Source organism: Anser cygnoides, chromosome 11 (genome assembly GCF_040182565.1).
Source record: "Anser cygnoides isolate HZ-2024a breed goose chromosome 11, Taihu_goose_T2T_genome, whole genome shotgun sequence".
NCBI classification, from domain to species: Eukaryota; Metazoa; Chordata; class Aves; order Anseriformes; family Anatidae; genus Anser; species Anser cygnoides.
The window spans coordinates 12105354-12126981 of record NC_089883.1 but is presented as its reverse complement, the minus strand read 5'-3'; the positions used below and the strand labels follow the sequence as shown (position 1 = coordinate 12126981).

Sequence of the window (21628 nt, the reverse complement as noted above, 5' to 3'; positions counted from 1 at the left end):
CTGCAGATACCTGTCCAAAAAATAAAAGAAGACAAGCAGCTTCCTATTTCCAGCAGCCAGGCTTAGTGGCACATCACTCATGTTTCATTTACAGAACACACACAAGTATATTTTAGCCTTTTTTTTTTTTTTTTTTTTTAAGATGAGCACAGAACCCAGTAAGGGAAAGCTTAACTTGAGATTGTGACAACACCCCACAAGCACGAGGCTCTCCAGGAAGGCAGGCAAAACTGTTTTGCACCCAAAGCAGGAGAGCTCAGACCTCGGCCTTTTGCAGCACATGCCCAGGTAGGGACACCTAGGGACAAGGTAGGAGACGGAGAGCCCTAAGGCCAGGGACAGTGTCACCCCCGAGGGGCAGCAGCAGCTCCTCCTCTGGCTCCCGAGGGCTCCATCACAAGCAAGATAGGGCTGTCAAACAGGAAAACGGGGCTGTGCCATTGTGATATTCCAAGTATTTGGTTCCCAAGGCTAAAATAGCTGCTTTACATGTGCTTGCACTCAACCCTTTCCAAGTTATTTGGTTCTTCTTCCTCAGGTTTAATTTAGGCAATATCTGAAGAGCAAGCAAACTGAATAAACTTGGTTCGGTTCTCGACCCACGACCCATCTCTGAACATGTTCACCCCAGAAACCGCCAAGTTCACTTTCCTGAGCAGTGCTCAGCCCCCAAGCAGGGACCACAGAAGCCTCAGCCCATGAAACAAAAAAGCACCGAGACTGCACAATTCCAGCACGACTTTAACCGTGCGTTTCAGCGATGGGTGTTTCTGCTCTCACCATAATGCGACATTCCAGTTCAATGAAAAACACGCAGCCAGCCCCAGAAAGCAGCAGCGCTGCCGCAAACAATGCCATTAACCAGTTACACAACGGGGCTAAGAAAACAAAGCGGCTGTTTCCTCACACCCTCCCCACCTTCTTCCACCCTGCCGGCAGAAGTGAGACCTGGGTCTGCTCCTAGCCCCAGCCTCCCGATGACATCTGCTTCTCTTGTTTCCTCGCCACCACCCCACCGCTGTTTTTATTCCCAACAAACGCAGACCTGCTGAAGTTTCACACAAAGTTGGGCTCGCTGGAACGAAGACATTTACATAATAAAATCTTAACAGCTGTTCTGCCAGTCTCTATCTGGAATGCTGCCCAGCGGAAATGAACAACTCTTCAAGAGACCAGCCCAGGGGATTTAAAGGCAGATGTAAATTATCACAGCCATATCAAGCCACGGGTGGTGTTAACATGTTTCACACACTTGGAGCGAGGCACTGACTTGCTCAGGGAAGCCATCAGTGCCAGACAGGAGCCCAAAGACTTAAAACTTGAGCTTCCTTTGGGTCTCCAGTCAACTTTGTTACATGAACAAACTCTACCTAACCTGAAGAATGTCCCCTGATTCAAGGCAGTAACACCTATTTGCACTTCAAACAAGTGTATTTCAGTGAGCTGAGGATTTTAATGCCTGATTTAATGACAACAGCAGAAAAAAAGAATCCTAGTACTGACAAATTAGGTTGCTATTCTTCTTTTCATCTGATAGCATACATAAAGCACAAGGAAAACACCCTCACCTTTGTGTTTGCTGCAATCCAATTAGAAGTTTCACTGTCATCATCACACTTCTTAATCCACTTCTTTAACCACTGTTAGAAAAATGCAGAAAGTTACATTAAAACAGAGGAACTGTAAAGGGTCCCAAGACAGCTGCTTACATTAAGGTGATAGCAAAGAACACAGAGCTCAATGCTACCACACTGAAGTACAACTTCACAAAGCTTCCTAGAGCGGATACAAATCCTTTGACTTGCTTACTAGATATGTACCAGAAGAGAAGAAGATAGGATCAGAAGTCTAAGCAATTATTACTATTCCAAAATCCTACCTTTTGGAAATTATCTTCTAGTAAATTGGGATGGGGAAACAGCACAGGTGATGCTAGAAAGCAGTGCAGACAGCAACTAATTTAGTTGCAGACACTTCCTGCAGCACCAACCTAATGCAGTGAGCAGGACCACTGCACTAACACTTCAGCAACGAGTTTACAGTTCCTAAAGTTCAACCAGCTAAAACTTCAAGTGGGACTCGATATTATAGATATTTTAAAAATGATCTGCCAAAACCGCAGTCGGACCCTCTGCGCTGGCTATCTTCACACCAAGCCATGTCATATTTTTCCCTTGCCATCCACCTCAATCTTTTTTTTTCCCCTTCTTAACCTTGGAGGGAACGTGGCTTTACCAAGTGAATGCAAGTTACAAAAACAAAGGACTGCTTACACCTGCTAGATAAGCAAACTGACCACTACTGTTCCAGAAAGACCAGCCAAACCATGCTACACCTCTGGTGAGGCTTCCCTTTCCCCTCCCCAGTGAAGTTTTTATGCATTTGTCACTAAGAACAGAGACCACCCTGTCCTCGAGGCATGAAACATCTGTGTGAGCTCTGCACAGGGCCACAGGAATCCTAGGTTTAACTGCAGCTTCTGGCAGCCCCGCGAAAAGTAACAGCCCAGTTCCAGAGTTCACTGCATGGCAGCAGGTCCATGAACCAGGACCAAATTCCTTCATTACTACAAACCGCAACCCTGCAGAAGCACCAACAGAAATGCTGAGCGTAGGAATGCTCTTTGTAAAGTGAGGCATTCACTTCTGAAGCCACCCACTTCTCCTCCAGGGTCTCTGTTGTACAGCCTCCTCCTCTGGGTGTTCCCCCACGTGGCTGAGGAATTGTTCTATCAAAAAGAAACTTTCAGGCATCCTAAAGAAATCCAGGAGGACTTCTCTAATTCTTCTCATGAAGTGATCTAAGCAGGTGAACTAATATGCTTCTTGATGTGAACAGCTGCAAAGCTTGTGCTTCATTTCTGCGTGTCTTACACATAACTTGACTTTAATTGTTTCAAAGTCACGCATTTGGAAAACTGCTCTGAGACGCTCACCTTGCATTTAACAGGATCATGCCAGTTTTCACCACAGTTAAAGCTGAAAGGGAAAGAAAGGAAAAATAAGCAAATTAGGTAGCCAGCTATACTTTTATTTAACTTGGTTAACACCATGGGTATCTTCTGGGTCGTTCTGTTCAAAGACCATGGACAATCTCAAGGAAAAATTACACATGTCAAACACCTCAAATCCCACAGCCTCACTGGAATATATACCACATTCATGAATCTCGGTGCTAATGTTAGATGCTTAGACGCAACAGGGATTTATTTTCCATCAAGCACCTCGGGCAGCTTTGCAAAATAAATCAGATATCTTAAAAAAAGCTAACAAGAGGACCTCACCCGGACGAGATACTTGACTTAACTAATTATTATAAAAATATATGCTGCAGGCAAACTTGCTATTGAAAGTTAATGGACAAATGTAATTTCAGGACAGTATAAACCTAAAAATCACTGGGATTCTCTGTTTGCAACCAAGAACCTCACCTAACTCAAAATCACTCAGCTGAAGGCCATCTCTCAGTGAAAGCCAGATGTGGAGCCTGGTGAAAAGAGCCTTGAGACACCAGCTGCAACAACTACACACCAGCTGGGCCTAATCCTGGCTTGCCATTTGAAGCCCACCCCGTGCCCACCTCCTCCCCGTGCTTTTCTCACCACATTTAAACCCATCTCAATACGAAGACTTCTGGATTACATACTAAAACACTTTGAACACAAAAAGCAACATTAACTTCTTTTACTTGTTTGTTCTTACCAAAACTGACGTCCACATTTGCAGCGAACAGGTTTAGCATCAGGATATTGGACTTTAACAACGTGGTGGCAGTCTGGGGCAGGACACCATTTTAACAGTCGATTACACTACAAAACAAAGCCAAAAAAACGTGATAGAGAAAGGATGCTGCACAAGAAACTTACCCATTTGCCCTTCAGCCCTTTTTCATCCTTTCAACTCTGAGCTTCAATCGCACTTCCTCCTGCCTTACCATAAGTCTCCTCAGCCAAGGCATTTGCTCTCTTACTAGCAAAAGAAAGCAGGAATACAACCATCAACATTTCACTGCCAAATGGAGTCCTTTATGAAAGAGGAGGAGGAGCACCACCTCTCCTGCTGACCTCAGAGTTCACTCAGAGAACACGTTTGAGTAATTTGAAGTTATGGAGCTTTCCACCAACATAGCGTATTTAAACTTGTCTGCAACTACTCACTTCTGTTCCACTGCTCCCACAGCCTTTTTGAAAGTTAAAAAGCTCACAACTATGCACAGTACCTAGCTCTTACTACCACTGCATCACTTCAAACAAGGAGTGGAAGCTTAATCACAGTAACAACTTGCATACCAGGCTCTGCAACAAATGTGAACGCATGCAAGTAGGAAATGGGGACAGAGGAATGTCTTCCAAAACACCCTTCTCTAAGATAATTCTGATTTTGGGGGTGTAAAACTATTGGAATTTTGCTAAAAGCAATTTTACAGCTTGACTTCAAATGGCAAACATTAAAGGCACTTTCTTGTTTATAATGCTGTTTCCTGGTTTTCAGTCTGAAGCATCTCAGATAACATTCAAGAACCATAAACATGAAGCGCTCCTCAGAACTTATACATTGAACAACTGTTGCAATTGCAGTTTCCAACAGCTGGCTATACCTCTAGGTAACCTCACCATGGCTTTTGTCCTATAGATCTTTACTCTTTTCCTACAACTGTATCTGTAGCTAACTGGGCTAAAAAACAGCCCCCACAAAGCCTGTAATTTGTAGTTACATTTGATTAGAGACTATGCAAAAGAAATCCTATTCTACAGCTACAAACTAGCCTCACTTCTCTGGTTTAGTACACATGCAAGACAAAAGACACCCTGGAAGCCATTACAAATTTCAAAGGAAAACTCACCTCTACAAAACTATTGGTTATTAAATGCTGGTACTTTAATTTAACCTTGGAATCTGTGATCAGACGCCTGTGGAAATGGAAAAAAAATATTGTAGTAAATTCAACTTTTTCCCCCACACACATAGCCAGTACACACAGACACAAATGATTTTGATTCTTCCTTCTATGCTTGCAAGCACTTTTTTTGCACTTACCTTTTCTCTATTATATTATGAAATCTACAGATACTGTATTCAACTTATAATACTAATTTCAGAATCAGACAAAGCTCATGAAGTTTAAGGGAACTAACCTCTCAGTGTGAGGATGTTTGCTTTAAAAAAGTCACTTTCTTAGAGAGCCCAATAACCAGACAAGTTTCATTAACTCGTTCACATTAAATGTGCATTTTGTGTCAAACTCCTTTAAAAAGCTTCAGAACTGCTGTGTTAACTTTGGTAGACCTTATGTTAGCTGGATGTCAACAGAATGCAACAATTTCAGTTTGAAAGTCAATGTGATTTTAATCTGTTATATTCATCACAAAAAAGGCAAAGCTGATTTAAATCCGACAGCACAGAGCGATAGCGTCCACAGCATCGACTTCACTTCTGAATTAAGTCAGCTCAGAGCAGAAGACAACCAGACAGGAATCCTTTAAAAGCATGGTGACCGCTTTTCTCCTTGACACAACGATCCAGCTGGCATTTGCAGACTGTCCACACTAGATGCGTTATAAATAATTTAATTATGTACTGCTGAAGACTGTCATATACGTCTTTTGGTTATTAAAGAAACATCTTCTGCATTTATAAAGCTTCACAACATAAAGCTGGACTAGTACGCACGTTGTGGTATTTCTGTTTTAAATCAAACTGTAGTACAGCCTGATACAGCCATACCACATATAAATATTCTAATTAACACACTACCCATTTCAGGGTGCAGCCAGAATCAAGCATGCTCCTGCATGTTATCACGCAGTGCACGTGACTATGCGATGTTGCATAAATCCTAGCCCTTAGCAGTCTGGGGAGCTCCTCACCAAATGACATGCTGGTTATTACATAAACACAGCACGTGACAGCCAAATTCCCAGTGCTAAAATAAAACAAATCGACTGACAAAGCAGCTCATCAGGCCCTTGTCCGTGACGAGCCTGCAATTTCAGAGTGAAACTAACCAAAAAAGGAAAATAAAAATAAATTTGTAAAATGAATTATAAATCTCACTTTACTCTATACCTAACCTTCTAGATACACAGAAGTAGAGTAAATTCCTTAAGTGGCATTTAATGCATATACGAGATGAAACCCATCCCGGTGCCCAGCCTTTGGGGCTCACTCTTCCATGAGCCAAGCTATGGAAGAAATGGCCTCACTGAAGCTGCCAGGCTGAAAAAGCAAACTGCTTGCAAACAAAAAAGTTATCCCTTGATCTCTTACGGCAACAAGGTTCAGGAAAGAGTACTACACACTGGCATGTCTTCAGAACAATTTCAGATCCATCTGAAGATGGCAGCTACCCTCTATAAGGCCATCAGTTTGACACTTTTGTTCCATTTTCACAGTGCAAACTCCTCAGAGGCAAAATCAGTGAATTTGCAAGCCCCGTATCAGGTGAGAATTCAAACACCTTCCCACAGGAATTACTCCAAGACCCTACTGCATTCTGAAGTGACACAGCAGCAATGTTTTTTGCAATTATGCAAAGGAAGATTAAAATCGAGGAGGTGCTCCATATGACTTCCCAGAAGAAAACCCAAAATTGACCCATTTCCCCCGAGTGGGTTGATTCTTAAAGGTTAGTACCGGCCTGCTGCCATCCACCAGCAGCCGCCACCAGGTAAGCCTGCCTCGCTTCTTAATGAAATCAAGAACTTTGCATGTAGGATAAAGCAATTACCAGCAGCATTAGCGAGAGTGAACAAGGGATGGGAACAGACTACCTTCAGCCAATCTGAAGGTCTCAAAAGAGCCCAAGGGTCTTTGCAGCCTTCCTGCTTAAGGTCAGCAGGAAGAGCAGGAGCAGGAGAGCTAGCAATCTGCTAGCTGAAGATGAAGACTCACAAATCAAGGAAATTCATCTGAATTGCTCAATTTGGACTTGTACGGAGAGAATACAACTTGGAGATGTACTGCCTTGTTGAGGGAAAGTACCAAGAAGGGAGTAAGTGAATAGCTTGGCCTATCTACTCTGATTTGATGGATAAGGAAACTTTAATGTCTCTCCACACTGCACATTACTCTTCGGCTTCTATAGCTTGGAATTCTAGAGCTGGAGACTTCGTAAAAAGAACAAGACTTAAAAAGAGAAAAACTAAGCACATGGGAGGGGGTGCAGATTCCAGATGGTATTACTTACATCTTTGTTCCTGCCATTTTGTAAAATAGCTGCAGATCACCATTGTTGCTTTTCAGGCAAAGCACTAGCATTCACAGAAAATGCCCCTTCCCTCCCCCCAGAAATTGCAGGTGTCCCCCATAAGAGGAGGGAAAGGAGGGTTTTCACCTCTGCATTTAACATTTCACTTAAACAAGGAGAACTTGCTTGTTTTACTGCCTAAAGTCCCAGCTATCCTTATCGGTTCTAGGTGGGGCACAGCACATGCTTCCATCTTCCTCTTCCTCCCCCTTCTAATGCTGCCACCACAGCCTCCACTGACCTGAAGACCCCCAGCTAGACTATGTGAAGGGACCCCCAAGCACATCTCATTCACTGAGAGCTGCAATCGGGAACGCCCTCGAGCGATTTCCTGCTGAGAGCGTGTGACACCACAAGTCGAGCTCAGACTCCAGTAAACAAAAATCTCCATCAAGTCACTCAAGAGATGCCAACTTCGGCTCGGTTTCCACCCACTGAACTCCACAAACCACCCCTCAACGGGGCACGAGGATATTTCAGCTACTTCCACTTCTCTTCAGCCTACACTTTATGACTAACAGAGCCACTGGTGCAGAGGGATATGGGAAATCACTCGTCTGAAAGCAACTGATAGAAAAAACAGCAAATTAATATCAATGAGTGAGTCAGACTTCAGGAAGGAAGGAATAAGGTAAGAGAACGAGCTTCTATTTAGATGCTTTTTAGCATGAAGAATCAAAATGAACTTAATCAAGGTTCAGCATTATGAAGGATATTACTCACGCAGTAACATCACACAGCATAAAAGGGGAGGAAGCTTGTGGAATTCACTGCTTCGCCTTGTGCAAGCAGCCATCCTTCAGCAAGACAACTTAATAAGCTAAGTGACACAGGTTGACATACCAGTTTAATCAGATCTTATGTTTGAGGGTCAACTGCTCTCTATCAGAGGGCATAAAACATCCCCTACCTCAGACTGTACACAGGACTGACTTCCTCTGACTCACAGAGTAACTACAGCTATAGGACCTGGTGAACCAGTGGGTTGACCTAGGTAGGAAGTCAAATTCCTACATAAATCAAAGGAAACAAAATGCACAAAGCTGTTAAACAGGGTTTAGAAAGACTGCCTGATGTTTATTATGCTGTCTCGATGACCCAACTGGTCAAGGAGTCTTTCCTCCAAGTACTGGGGCACGGGTTTTTCAGACCTAAACGGGAAGTTAAGAAACATACCAGAATCAAAATAGACACTTCAGCGCCAACCTCCCTAGTGCCTTAAGCTTCTACCCAGCTTTTTATAAGCCAGTACATATTTGAATAGCACATGAATAACAAAATGGAAAAAAGAAAAGAAAGCCAAGAGGTAGCAACTCATCATACTTACATAACTGTATTGTCATCAACTAAGATATCACAGCCATGAGCAGGGCATGAAATGGTCTGAAAAAACAGAAAGGTCATAAAAAGAACAGTGTTTATCTTATTTTTTTTTGCATCACAAAGAATTCCAAGGCAACAGACTTCACTCCAACCCACAGCAAAAATAGTAGATGGACTTTATCATCACATCCCAATGTGCCACCCTGCACAGCACGATTTCTCCCATCCAGAGCAAAGATTTACAAACTAAGCTTCCCTTCAGCTTCACTCATGGCAAAGACTACAGCCCCCAAAGTTTTTACAGGTTTGTAGTTTTAACTGTTGCTCTTTTGTTTTTTTTTTTCAAACTTTAGTGAAGGATTCTTCCTTCCCCCTCCTCTCCAGTACACAGAATGTTGAGAAGTCATGAGGTGTACGAGTTGACGTATTACCTGTCCCATGCCTTCCTCCATTATTTTGGTAGTTAAATATTCACTCCAGCACTGCATACAGAACTTGTGTCCACACTCTAGGCCAGTAAAGTACTGCAATGACAAAGAACACAGACATCGGGGCATTTTATCATGTATTCCAGCCTTCTCGATGCTGTGCAGATTACTGCATCCCTCATCCCCTGTACCAAACCTGAGCCTCTAGTATTTATTTTCTACCACCACCACGGAGCATCGCTAACACAGCTCTAGACACACTTTCGAAGCCAGACTTCAATCCCCAGCCCTAGCAGCAAGGAAAGGTGTGGCTGATGTTTCTATCCTGCCTGCCCATTCACACTGATCCTCATCTTAGGAGCATGAAACGGCTCTCCCCTTGTTTTACTCTGGGAATTCAATAAAATAAACGTAGCACCACCAAACAGGTCAGTTATATGATGAGTCGTGCCTCCTGTTTGTCCGCTTGGCTTGCTGCAGCACATGGGTGCTGCCCCTAATTCCCAGAACAAGCCTACCTGCTATGCGCAGGCACTAATTTACCGCCCTCCTGTACAGGAAACAAGAAGTGATCAGCAAGCATTGAACAACAGAAATAAAAACGCGCCCACTTATGGTTTTAATGCGCGCACAAAGTTTGCCAACTTGCTTGGTAAGCTTCCCTCTGAAACCCAGATGCTCATCTGATGAGGACACTACAGATCCTAATTGGCAGGTGTAAATTACTAAATAAAATTCTCTGATAAGCAGCTGCAGACAGAAACAAGGACAGCTTCACCTGTGAATGCATCATCTACACGGAGTGTGTCAAGATACCATCTGGGACTGAGCGGTTACACAAGGGGTGGAGGAGCACACGGTGCTCAGCAAGGACTGAAACTAAGTCACTTTTCTAAGGTCATCTTAAAAGTTACTTTACACTGAGAGCCAGGGGCAGGGACAAGCTGTATTTGAAACTGTGCCCTCGTAGTGCTATGCAGGTGACGGCCGAGCTTTTCAAACTCACTTGCAGATAAAACAAGAGCTCCACCACAAGATGTCATCATCTTGGATGCACCTCCGTAAACGAAGGAAAGCTGTTTGCAGAACAGCCCAAACCAGCAGCAGGATGCTGTTCATCACGAAAAGGAGAAGTCCATTTTGAAAAAGCATTCTCCCTAAACAGCTTCCTTGTCCATGCAAAACTCAAGATGACAGTCATCACTCACATTGCCCATTTTGCCCATCCAACACCAGCTTACACTCGTCTTCCACTGCTACCACGCTGGGACTGCACAGCACTCCTCAGCACCTTCTTCCCACGGCCTTGCTTTTCTCTGATTCACGCTTGGCTGGCGCCCCTACCATCAGCAGCGGCACAGGTTTGGACCTGAGGCTTGGAAATGGGCTGCAGGACTCTGCGTGCCAGCCCCACGGCCCTGCCAGAGAGCACATACCGGCGGCAGGAGGATGGTGACAGCTGGCCTGAGCGGTCAGCAAGGAGCTGAGAGCATCTGGCTGTGTTTTGGGTGGAAATGGAGACAGGCACCCGGCCCCTCTGCAAATCGGAGTTGTGTGTTGTGTCAGGGAGACTGGCCACAGGTACCTACGTGGCCAAGGTAACTAACGCCTCAAGGCTGGAAAAGAAATTTGCTGCCAGTTTTTGAATGGGCTAACAAGGCATCTGATGCTCTCCACAGATGCTGCAGTGACCAAATGACGTCCCCTGGAGGTGCAGGGTTACAGCTGAAAAGTCTCATGGTTTGTGCGACTTTTTGAGCTATTAACAGCACATAACCAGCCTAAAGTCATCAGTTTTGCCTCAAATTAAGGCTTCTCCACATGGACAGAAAGCAGGGACAAGGGGATCACCCCTTAACAAACCTAAATGCTCCTGCAGCAAGCACACAAGGGGAGTGTGGCAAAAACACAGGCAGTGAAAACATGTGCTACGTGCCCGCATAAAAGGCGGGCCACCACACCTCCTCCCAAGCTGCAAAGAACTCAGAGCACCTTTTAACTCATTTCTTTACTTTGAGGGAGTTCCCAATTATTTTTGGCCAAGCTGACAGCAGATGTCAAAGGAGCAAGCAAAAAAGACCAACAGGAAAGGAGTGAAAGGGGTAACAGCGCGTTCTGCACAGCACATTATCTCAGGGAACAGCTCTGCTGTCACCCCACCTATACTCATCATCTACATTTCTTGGGATGCCAGGCACGAGCACGCTGTCCTAGCAGCACCAAGCCCACCAAAGGAGGGACCAGCTGCTGCAGGATGCGCTTACCGTGACAGCTTCGCTCGGGCTTTCTTTAGGTCCGTAAGGATGGCAGCACAGCCTTACGTTAGCTGTGTGTGCTCAGAACGGTTTCACAACAGCGTGATGTCTCCCAAACACCCCCAGCCTGGCAGCTTTCCACTCAAATGGGATCTGAAGGATGAGATGCAAGAGAGGAGGTGGCCAAAGCCACCACCCTCTCAATTCCCAGCTTCACCAAAAAGGATTTTGTCTGCACTAACTACTGGGACTTGACATCGGCTCACGGAGACTCAGGTATTGAATATAACTTATCCTAGAATTTATAATTGACATTGACTAAAACCACTTCCAAACAGACTTCAAAGCAGATGGCTTACGGTCACCTTAGACACAGAGACACCACAGCCCCTTACAGAAGCAGCCGTGAGCATCAATTTCCCTGTGCTTCCACCTCCTGGATACAGCAAAGAGACAGAGAGGTTCCCCTCAGTTGTCTCTCGTTAATCAACACTAACAATTCAGAGAAACCCCTGCTCCCTTGTAACACCTCACTGCTCCAGTTAGGGAAGGGCTCTTCTAATAACTGGGCCACTGCTATTTTTATGATCTACTCGAACTACAAAAGCAAGAATCAGTGTGCTTTGTGCAGTTCTTTCCAGCAGCAAGAAAGACGCTTCCCAGGCAGCGTAAGTGTGTCAGGTGTGAGTGCTGGGCACACTGCTCCCGTCCAGCACAGCAATTACACTGAAAAGAAGGTAAATAATACGTATTAAATGTCATAAAACCTGTGCTTGAAATCTCCAAAAGGACCTTTTCTGGAGTTGGACGTTAAGACAACTGAGGAGGTCTCCCCCTGTTTTGCCCCTCAGTCCTTCTCCTGTTTTCATCAAAAATGCTGCAGATCCTAAGTCATTTCCTCACCGTCTAACATGGAGAAGCCTGTAGTGATTACACAGCAGGGTTGCAGCATAAGGTAGAGGGATAGACAGATTTCTCAAACATGTCTTGCTTTTTAAAAGCACTTCTTTATACAAAGCAAGCAACGATTCTGCTTTGCAGATACTCTCTAAAAAGGAAGTTGTAAGCATGTACAAAGCTTAAAAGGAGATGCATAAAGGCTTGTGGTTACTGGCCCAAGAGCAACAGCGATCTTAACACTGAGCATCTCAGCTGCCTCAAACTGGGCTTTGCTTCGCTCTGCCTGCTCCAGAGCAAGGAAAAGGCTGGCAAGCGAGGTCATGGAAGCAAGAGCCCTTCATTCATGGCTACTCATAAAACCCAAAGCTCATAATGGTTTCCATTATTGCTGAAAAGCAAGCTCATAAACACACCCAGAGCAAGAGTGGAAGTCTTATGTATGGGCTGCTTTCCTCTTAAAGGTCAGGCAGATGTCACGGTGTTTTGGAGGATCAGAACAGCTCCACCAGGAACAGTAAGTTCCAATAAAAGAATTCCTCACCTATGTCAGCACCCTGCCTTTTGGCAAAGCCACTGTTGGACTCCCATGACTGAGCTTTTCCACTAATCTCCTTTTCTTCCCGGATCGCCCATCACTGTGTTCTGCCCCAGGAAGGTCAACAGCAAGCTGCTTGCCTGAGCAAAACAGGGTAAAAGCCTGGACCTCTCATCAGCACTTACGCCAAACTTAGTGTTTGTGAATAGCTACCCAAAAGCAGCACTATCACCGATCTTAACACAAACCAGAAGTCTGAATGAGAGCCCCAACAAGCCCTTCTACCCTAATCTTCTTCCAGTAACTAGGTATCGTGGGAGCACAATAAATAATACCCATTATTTCCTCTGAAGAGCACAACTTTTATTCCTAGTCCCACCTAGTTTTATTCTGAACTTTCTAGCTTGACTGTATTGCATCATGATTTACTATTATAAGCTGTTTCCTGCCCTGCCATTCTATTTAAGTAAATCGCTCTGCCTGTCATGCTTTCTACTTTTTTTTCGCCTGCCATTTATTTGCACGTCTCAATTGGTATCTGACCTTTGAATCCACCGCTTGCTTTTTTCTGAGTAACTTTACTACACCACTGCGCAGAACCCAGCATCCTCAAAGGTTTTTACAGAAAGGATAGTCCTTCTGCTTGAAATACAATGCCACTTCAGGAAAACTAATACTGTTTGAGGTTTGCTTAAAAAAAAGTTTGTCAAACCACAGAGTAAAAATTAAAGAGAATACAAAAAGCATTACTGAGTTCTTTGGTCCCTGCTGTATTACTCAGATCAACTGCAGCACACAAGACACTTTATTGTATTAAGAAACCATCTTGAACAGTTTTCTATGTCTTATACTACAGATAAGAAGATTCCATCAAAAAATGAAACCTCAGTTCCTTTTCAAACGCTTTTCTAAAGTGCTGTTGGAGAAGTCCTTACAGAAGTGCTCAAAATGTTGAGTTTCAGACAGCAAAACTGGGGGAGTTACCCATCAGAAACTGCTTTGGATGCCACGTACTCACCGAGTTTGGGTAGTTCAGATAGCAGATCTGACAAGGCATATCCTGGGCTGATGACCTTGTGTTCATCTGGCGCGTTCGAGACTTTTTACTGGGATTAATTACGTGACACTCTGCAAAGAGCTTCTCCAAGTTGCCATCGAAGTACCTGCATGACACACGGAAGAAAATGAAAATGTAACTCCCTTCCCTTTAAGCCACTTTTCAATTTCCATTTAGCAGTTAAATGTACAAGGTTGGTTTTAATGCTTCAAAAAAAAAAAAACCACCACACATATCAACTTCTTTTAACAAGCTCTTCACCGACATCACAACACTTCCCTGGCCACAGAGGTGTCTATTAGACAAATCCAGAATGTCAGAGGTTTGGGCTTGAATTGCATATTCCTGAAAATTCAGGTACCTTCAACTCCTCAAGTAATTCATAATTCTCAAAGAGATTGCTTTGCATTAAAGCTCCAAGACAGACAACTGGCACAAGAACATCTGACTTCACAGTCCAGGCATCAGGGCACCTTCCTAAAGCACAGGTTTCTCAGGTTCAGTCCTCTTTTCAGCTCCAACCTTCCATTTCTTGCTAACATTCTAATCGCAAAATCATTAAGGAGGCGGCAGAAAACAGCAATCGGTCATCACGCAAGAATTAACAGGTCCCTAGCTCCTCTGCTTTGTGTTCTCCTCAGCGTGCTCATTTATGTGAAGTGTCTCAGAGAGGTCCTGACTCTGGTTTCAGCACTTCTCTCCAGGAAGGAACGCACCAGCAGGATCAGACGCTTGGTTCAGCTGATGGAGCGCTTACACATGTTCACTGATGTCCAATTAAGGCAACTGCAGGAGTGCATTTCACATGCTCCAAGCATCTCCAGAGTTTGGGAACAACGGCTGCTGGGCAGGCACCTATGAGATCAGGCCCTTCATCCATCTCCAGGTAGAGCAGGCTGCAGCTGCACACCGAGCGCTTGCCTACATCCGTGCCTGCAAAGAGAACGCACGGCCCTCCTCTCGGGCTAAAACCCTAGCCATTTCAGGCTAAAACCCTAGCCACTGAAGTATCGGCTGCCTCCAGCCAATTCAGAGATATTTTAACCAGATCCTAAGAAAATACAATTCCAGGTTTGCAGTGGTTCCAAAGGTCAGGGAAGGGAGGACATAAAATTGGTGTGTGTGTGTGGGGGGGGAGAGATGAAAGACCACTTGCTATTTCCTACTCCCCCCTTAAGGAAAAAAAGCACTGCTTTGGTTCAGTGTCTTACAGAAAGCTCTTCACCTTGGTGCAGGGCCAGACTGGAAAGAGCCACAAGCAGGCAAGTCGGCCTCTTCCTGATACCAAGACACCACACCACGCCTTCCTGCAGCCTGCAGCAGCTGCACAGAACTAATCAAATCTGACAATTAACCAGCTAACCTTGCCTGCATGAACATCCCCCTTTCAATGTCAGTAAACAAGTCGTTCCCCTCCCTTCCTCCATCATCAAGTTAAATCCAAATAAAGTGGCACCTACCTAAGGGAAAAAACAACAAAAACCAAGAGAACACACATTTGATCTTAGCACAGTCGCATTTAAGAGCAGCAAATTTAGTCCCAGCAACTGTCCCTATAGCAGAGCACACAGGCAAGACTGAAGTTAAAGGTTCTTTACAAGGCATATTTTAAACTCCTCACAGACCAGGGAAAAAAAAAAAAGTCTGCTGTCCACCAACAGATAGAAGACAACCAAGTCTTTCTGCCAGGGTGAGAATTTACCAGGTGGCTCTCAAAGATCTGGGACTAGGCACACATACATCACCTAACCAAACGGCCTCTTGCTAGAGGGGTCTTATCCTGCAGTATTCCCAGAAAGTCCCAGATCTGCAGCAGCTCTCGTACAGCTCTATCTACCAACAAGATCTGATTTAAAGGGTTAATTCTTTCTTAGAGGGAAAACCTGTTTCTGAAGAGTTAAGAAAAGGTCTCCTGTCTCCCATCAGTGAATGCTCAGCTACTGCCACTCCAATCCTATGATTCCAATCCCATTGCAAACAAACACGGTATTTTGGCATTCCTGCCAAACCACCTGATTGCAATGGCTTTAAAATCATGAATGCAACGGGGCAACGTGCCACGCAAAAATGGTTCACGGCTGTTTTATAAGCGTCTTGATGCAGTTCACATACTTTACGCCTGAATTTTCAAGGCGCTGAATTTTGAACGTATTGTATTGGCGCAGTCTGGAATTGCAGCATGCACGAGGGCTTTGCTGCTGCTCTTCAGCGTTAGCTCAGGGATTTGGTTTACCCAAGGTATTTTGCTTGCCTTCAGGGTTACTTTTATCTAGAAAACTTTAGCAAGTGAATTCAGTGCAGTCCCATTATACACCATATTTATAATGGATAATTATTAACCCTACAAAAAGTTTCCATCATTGAAACTGTTTTTACCTGCAGGGTGATCAGCATAGGACATCCTCTGCCCAAAACGAGCAGACGGACAGCAGGGTGGGATGTTTGCAAAGAAAAGAGTTTTAAAGACAAATCTTACAATGCAACCACAAGACCGGCACTCCTGGTCAGCTCAACGCTTATGGAAATAGCGGCGATGTTTGTAACAGTGAGCTGGTTTTTAAGCGCATAACCACATCAGGAACGCTCTAGCACTTTCATCTTTTTAGCTACATTCTTATAAGGTCTCTGAAAAAGCTACTCTGAGCCACCACACCTACTGCCCAACACCAACAAACACAGACAGAAGTTGCCAGCAGCTGCTTTTTCACCTGGAGTTGCCTATCTCCTCTAAATACCAGCAGGACCCAACTCACAACAGCCACCTCCTTCCCAGGCTTTCCCTATTTTCCCCATAGAGGGAATGAGACATTAACCTTACTGATGTCGAGGTAAACAGGGCACTGGGTACTCCTCCTCCACGCTGGGCCCACAGGCTGTTTGCATTTAATGCATTTACTTTCTTTGCTGTGCCAGGATGCTCTGAGCAAGTGATTTCCACAACTATTTGCACGTACGCACGCATCTCAGACTTAAAATGCTGCTGCAAGGGAACATGAACTCTAAGAAATGCCTACGAATACCTGAAAACATACAACTGAAATGGGAACTCCAAAGTCCAACCATGTCTCTCCAGCAGCTCCACCACTTCTTATGTCAAGGCACTTGCTGCCCATCCACAAGACTGTTCCAGCCCCTTCCATGGTTAGGGATGACTCCTAATTTCAGCCACCGCATCTTTTTTCCCCACTTGTTCCAACATCAGCATAAACCACACGCCCAAAGTTCCTCCTTTGCCCTTTCTATGTTCTTCCTCTGAGGGACTGGGGGATGGATGCTGCAGCACCCTTCCTGGCACCACAGCTCAGCTCCTTGCATGACACCTCCCCACTTCCCCAACCACCCCAGCAGACTGCTGCTTTCCACCTCCATTCATCCTTCTCAAATCCAAGGAGGCCAAAGCAAATGCAGTCCTGGCAAGTTATCACTGCGCTCTCATACAAATTCACCTGGATTTCTCCTGCAGGTGTCCACCTAGTGCCTCCTGAGTGGTGCCCACCTTTCTGCAGAGCTCCTTCATGCTAGCAGCTCCATTTCAACCTACTTGAAATCCCAGATTCTTTTCCAGCTCTGTGCTGACGAGACCCATCATGACACTTTGTACTACTTCCATCGCTAGGATCCTCCGGCTGTCTGTTTTTCCCCCATATGACGTCTGGATCTTCCTCTGAGCCAAATGCCTCCTAACAGATTTGTGCCAAGTCACTCATTAACACTTTAACAAACATTCATCCCCAAATTAATTGATAAGGGACTTATTAATGCGTCCCATCTGGTCTACTACCCCTGCCTTCTGAGCAAAGGGACTCCACGCACACCCTCCTAATCCCTGTACCCATAACGCATACCCCACATTTGATATCATACAGCTGCATGCCATCATCTCTGCTGGGAAACCTGGGAGAAAAATGGGAGAAAAAACCTTTACTTCTGTCTCCTCTCCTTCGGGGCTCCAGTTTATCCCACCCCCTTCACCCTCCGCTCCTCTCCCCGCTCACCTACAGGGCCCTGAGCTTTGCTTCCACTGCAGATGCAGTAATCTCCTCTTTCACCTTAGCCATGTGGCAACGGTCCTTTCTCAAAGGAAACCCAAAGGTTCATTTTGTTCTTACTGATAGCACAGGTTCTGCACCATATCCTCACTGTAGAGTGTTCCTCTACCCTAGTTTCTCATTCTCTTGGCTGTGGATGCTTTACCAAGTAACCGAGCCTGGGTTCTGAGTATTCCCACACCATCCCTAGACCTCTCACTACCAAAGGGTTGCTTCTTGGTAGCTTGGTCCTCCTTTCCATCCTAGGTAGGAGCACAGCATCTTTAACACCCCTCTGTGTTAAATCCCTTACATTCCCCTCCTTCTCTCTTCACAAATTCAGTAATTCCAGCACTTAGGCCATTCCCGAAGTGTTGTGGTCTGTTCAGCAGTAGACTTTGTTCAATACAGCTGACTGCAAAACTAATAGAGCCAGTTATTGATGTTCATTCTTTTCATTACAGACCAAGATGTTTTCTCTGCCACTTTAAACTCATCAGCCACACAGCAAAAATTCTTTTAATGTTCTTCTAGAATTTCTTCTTAGCTTACCAAAACCAAGTCCATAATAGCATCAGGTCTTGTTGGTAGAGGGATCAGGCTGTCGACTCCTTTATTTACTCAAAACAGCATCCATCTCTACAGACACCGCTGCTGGTAACTGCCCAATAACAATTTTCTAGACATAATCAAATTCCATCCCAGGGAGTATTCAATACAAAAACCCTTTCCACTCAAAAAAAGCTCCTAGTACACACTTTGGGTTATTTACTTTATTGAAAGGGTATTTGTGAATGTCAGAAAATCAGCACACTCACAGTAAAAGATACCTTCGCACCAAAAAGCTGGCCGTAAGCAATAATTTCTTCACCTGTTCAGCCCTGCTGAGTAGTCTAAAGCACTTACATGCCCAAGGGAAAGGAGGGAGGCATGAAGGCACCTACAGCCAGGAGGGGGATCCCAAAAGCAAGGGGAAGAGGCAGCCTGGGCTAGCAGCCAAGCCACCGAGGCTGTTTGAGCATCTGTCCTCTGCTCAGAGGAATGCAGACATGCAGCCACCAAGAAGCACCTATGATGGACCTCAAATCTCTCTCTGTATCCCAAATTGGGCCCTTGGTTATATGCTGACTTGCTTTTCTTCAGGAATTGCTTTTCTTCAAGACAATAACATCCTTCTCTGAGACACGTGCAACACTTCAGAAGCTGGAGTATTTCCTCCACTACCCACTTCTATCCTTCAAGCCAACCCACCCCAAAACACCAATTTGGCTTTCAGAGCCAGTCAAATAATTAGTACTTCAGGAGCGGATAGGGCAGCTTTTGAACTGTGGATATTACCTCACTTGAGGTGGAATAAACACCTGTAACATATCTGCCCTCTTAGTAACTCCAGGGAATTACTCCATGACAAAGCTGTCACAGACCATAACAACCTGTTTATTAAAAACATGCATAACAATACAACAAAGCAACAAAGAGGTTTGTGCGTATTAAAACATGAACATTTTCATCTCACGAGCTCAGACCTGGTAGCACTCGGCACTTATCAGAAAAAAGCCACTTGGTTTATCTGCTTTCCTGCAGGCGAAGTCCGATCGGGCTGCCCGGCAGGTCATGCTGATTCACAATGAGCTAAGGTACGAGAGGCACTGCCTAGGTCTGTAAACACACGCCATTAAGCAACTGAGTTCGAGCTCAGACTTGGTGTGACAGCTATTACCACAAACTGCACCCAAACATTACACCTTAGCCAGCATTAAACCCATTCACACTGCAGGAGCTTCTGAATTGGAGGAGTTTGAATCAAACTTTTTGCCCGATTACAGCACGCCTCTCCACTCACTGTGGATGCTTCCCAGTCAGTCGTGTTTTTCTGCTTGGTGACAGTAGCACAATGCTGCCCTAAGATTTGCTGGAAACACACAAAGCCAAGCCAGACTCAAAAACCATCTTTATTTTGGAAGACTAACCAAGTCTAGATTTGGGCTTAATCAGCTCCTCTTTGTCTAAATAGGAAAAACTTCCAAAGCATCTATTTTAGCAAAATCCTCCACTTCGACAAAAAGACACAATCTGCAGCTAGCTCATGACCACTCGCCTCCCACCCTCACCTTCATCTAATACTGCAGCAATCGCAGAGTCTTCCTCAACCCTCTGCAACGAGCCATCCCCCAGCCTCTGCCCCAGCATCCCGCTCCTGTTTCACGCAGCTGGGTGCCAGCGGAGGGCTGCAGACGGCTTCATTTGGTGAAGAGATGACAGAAAGCAGCAATAGCTCCTCGAGGGAAAACGTTTTAATGTTTTTCTAGTACAGCAGGGTACCTGCACCGAAACTGCAGCTCGTGTGCAATAGCTCTGCATAAGCAAGGGCCACGTATTACATTACTCACAGGGGTGATCCTATGGAATTAAGATAAGTATTTTAATGAATATGTACCCAGAGTAAATATTTACCTGTGGACTTTGTAAATATTTACACTTACTTAAAATGTTTTGGCTGCAAATTGTAAAAGCCTTTAACAATAATACCTTGCAAAGAAGTGGCTGACACCCCCCTTCAAAAAAACCCACAGGCCAACTGTTTTTTTAAGTGGATGGCAGCCTTAACAAGCTTTCGGTGAGAATGGGGAAAAAAAGAAGTCTTCTGAATAAATGAATGATATTTCAGTACACTTAGGCAGAGATATCTCGAAGTGAGAAGGAGATAGCCTAGGAGAGTGAACTTTAGCCTGAAGAACCAGCACAAGAAGCTTAAACAAAAAAAATGAAGGGGGAGAAGTTATACAGAAGGAACTAAGGCAGAATGCTTAACAGTTATAGTCAGTCAGACAGCCCTGAAATGACCACGCGTGGAAGTTCCTGCCTCCACCCACGGTACAGAGCTCCAGGCTGCTAACTGGTAGGGGTCCAGCTCACAGGACTACCAACTCCTGCTGCATACTGTTCCGCAGAGCGCAAAGCACCCTGCTTTCTCCTGCCCTGATCATCAGGAAATGGTAATTGAGAAGAAGCTGAATAACGAAACAACCCTACAGATGCACAGACTTCTGCCCTCACCCCTTGACCCAACCATGTCTCCTAACTCTTGGTGTAAAGACCAGCAGAGACTGCAACCACCCTAAGTCACCATGCTGCCTTTACTGCTCCTTCTGGTCCAGCCTAATTCCTCCACGGGCTTCTGAAGGAAACTGATTTCTCCAGGTCCTTCGTACTCTTCAACAGCAGCACTGGCATAGAAATTTTTTTTTAAAGGTACATTACCACTGCAGGTAGATTTGACCTCCACTGTAAGACACAAACTAGAAAGCACCTTTACCAGCAACACCTTCCAAGAGCTAAGAGCCAAATAAGAGAAGCAGCCATAAAACACTTTGCTCAGAGGGAGAGACAAAACTCCAGCCGTTACTTACGCACACACCCTCCAAAGGAGAAAACTAGCGCTGCAAAACAAAGACCAGGAAGGCAGATGCAGTTTACCAGCACCCCTCATCAGTCAGGATGAGTTTGGTCTCAGCAAGACTGAAGAATAATCAAGTCAGGAACATGCATGCTAGGATAAGATGTAAAAGCAACTAAATCCAAACCCAAAACAGTTGCGAGATAACAGGAATCTGTTCCTGCTTGCTTTAGTCCAGAGTCTGCAAAAATCCAGCAGCTCTACGTATTGAAGCTGAAACGCACCCACCGCTCCAAGTGGTAACTAGCTTCCAAACCTTCTCAAGTCTTGAAGGCATTATTAATATTAAACCAAGGAGTCACTCAGCCAGTAAGAGCTGCTGGAGGAGGAAACATCCAGAGCTTACACAAGAGATTCTCCTACCACACACACTGCATTCGTCCGTTCTCACACTAATCCA

General features: G+C 44.9%; 1 protein-coding gene across 1 annotated transcript in view; it reads right to left on the bottom strand.

Moving 5' to 3' along the window:
• ARIH1 (ariadne RBR E3 ubiquitin protein ligase 1) overlaps nucleotides 1–21628 on the bottom strand; it is a 54929-nt gene that overhangs the window by 11182 nt on the left and 22119 nt on the right. Inside the window, exons 3-9 of the mRNA XM_067003713.1 lie at nucleotides 13705–13849; nucleotides 9000–9092; nucleotides 8573–8628; nucleotides 4843–4909; nucleotides 3702–3808; nucleotides 2936–2978; nucleotides 1569–1640 (exon numbers count right to left, since the gene is read on the bottom strand). Of these exons, the coding sequence (XP_066859814.1) occupies nucleotides 1569–1640; nucleotides 2936–2978; nucleotides 3702–3808; nucleotides 4843–4909; nucleotides 8573–8628; nucleotides 9000–9092; nucleotides 13705–13849 (583 nt within the window). The remainder of the gene's footprint in view (nucleotides 1–1568; nucleotides 1641–2935; nucleotides 2979–3701; nucleotides 3809–4842; nucleotides 4910–8572; nucleotides 8629–8999; nucleotides 9093–13704; nucleotides 13850–21628) is intronic.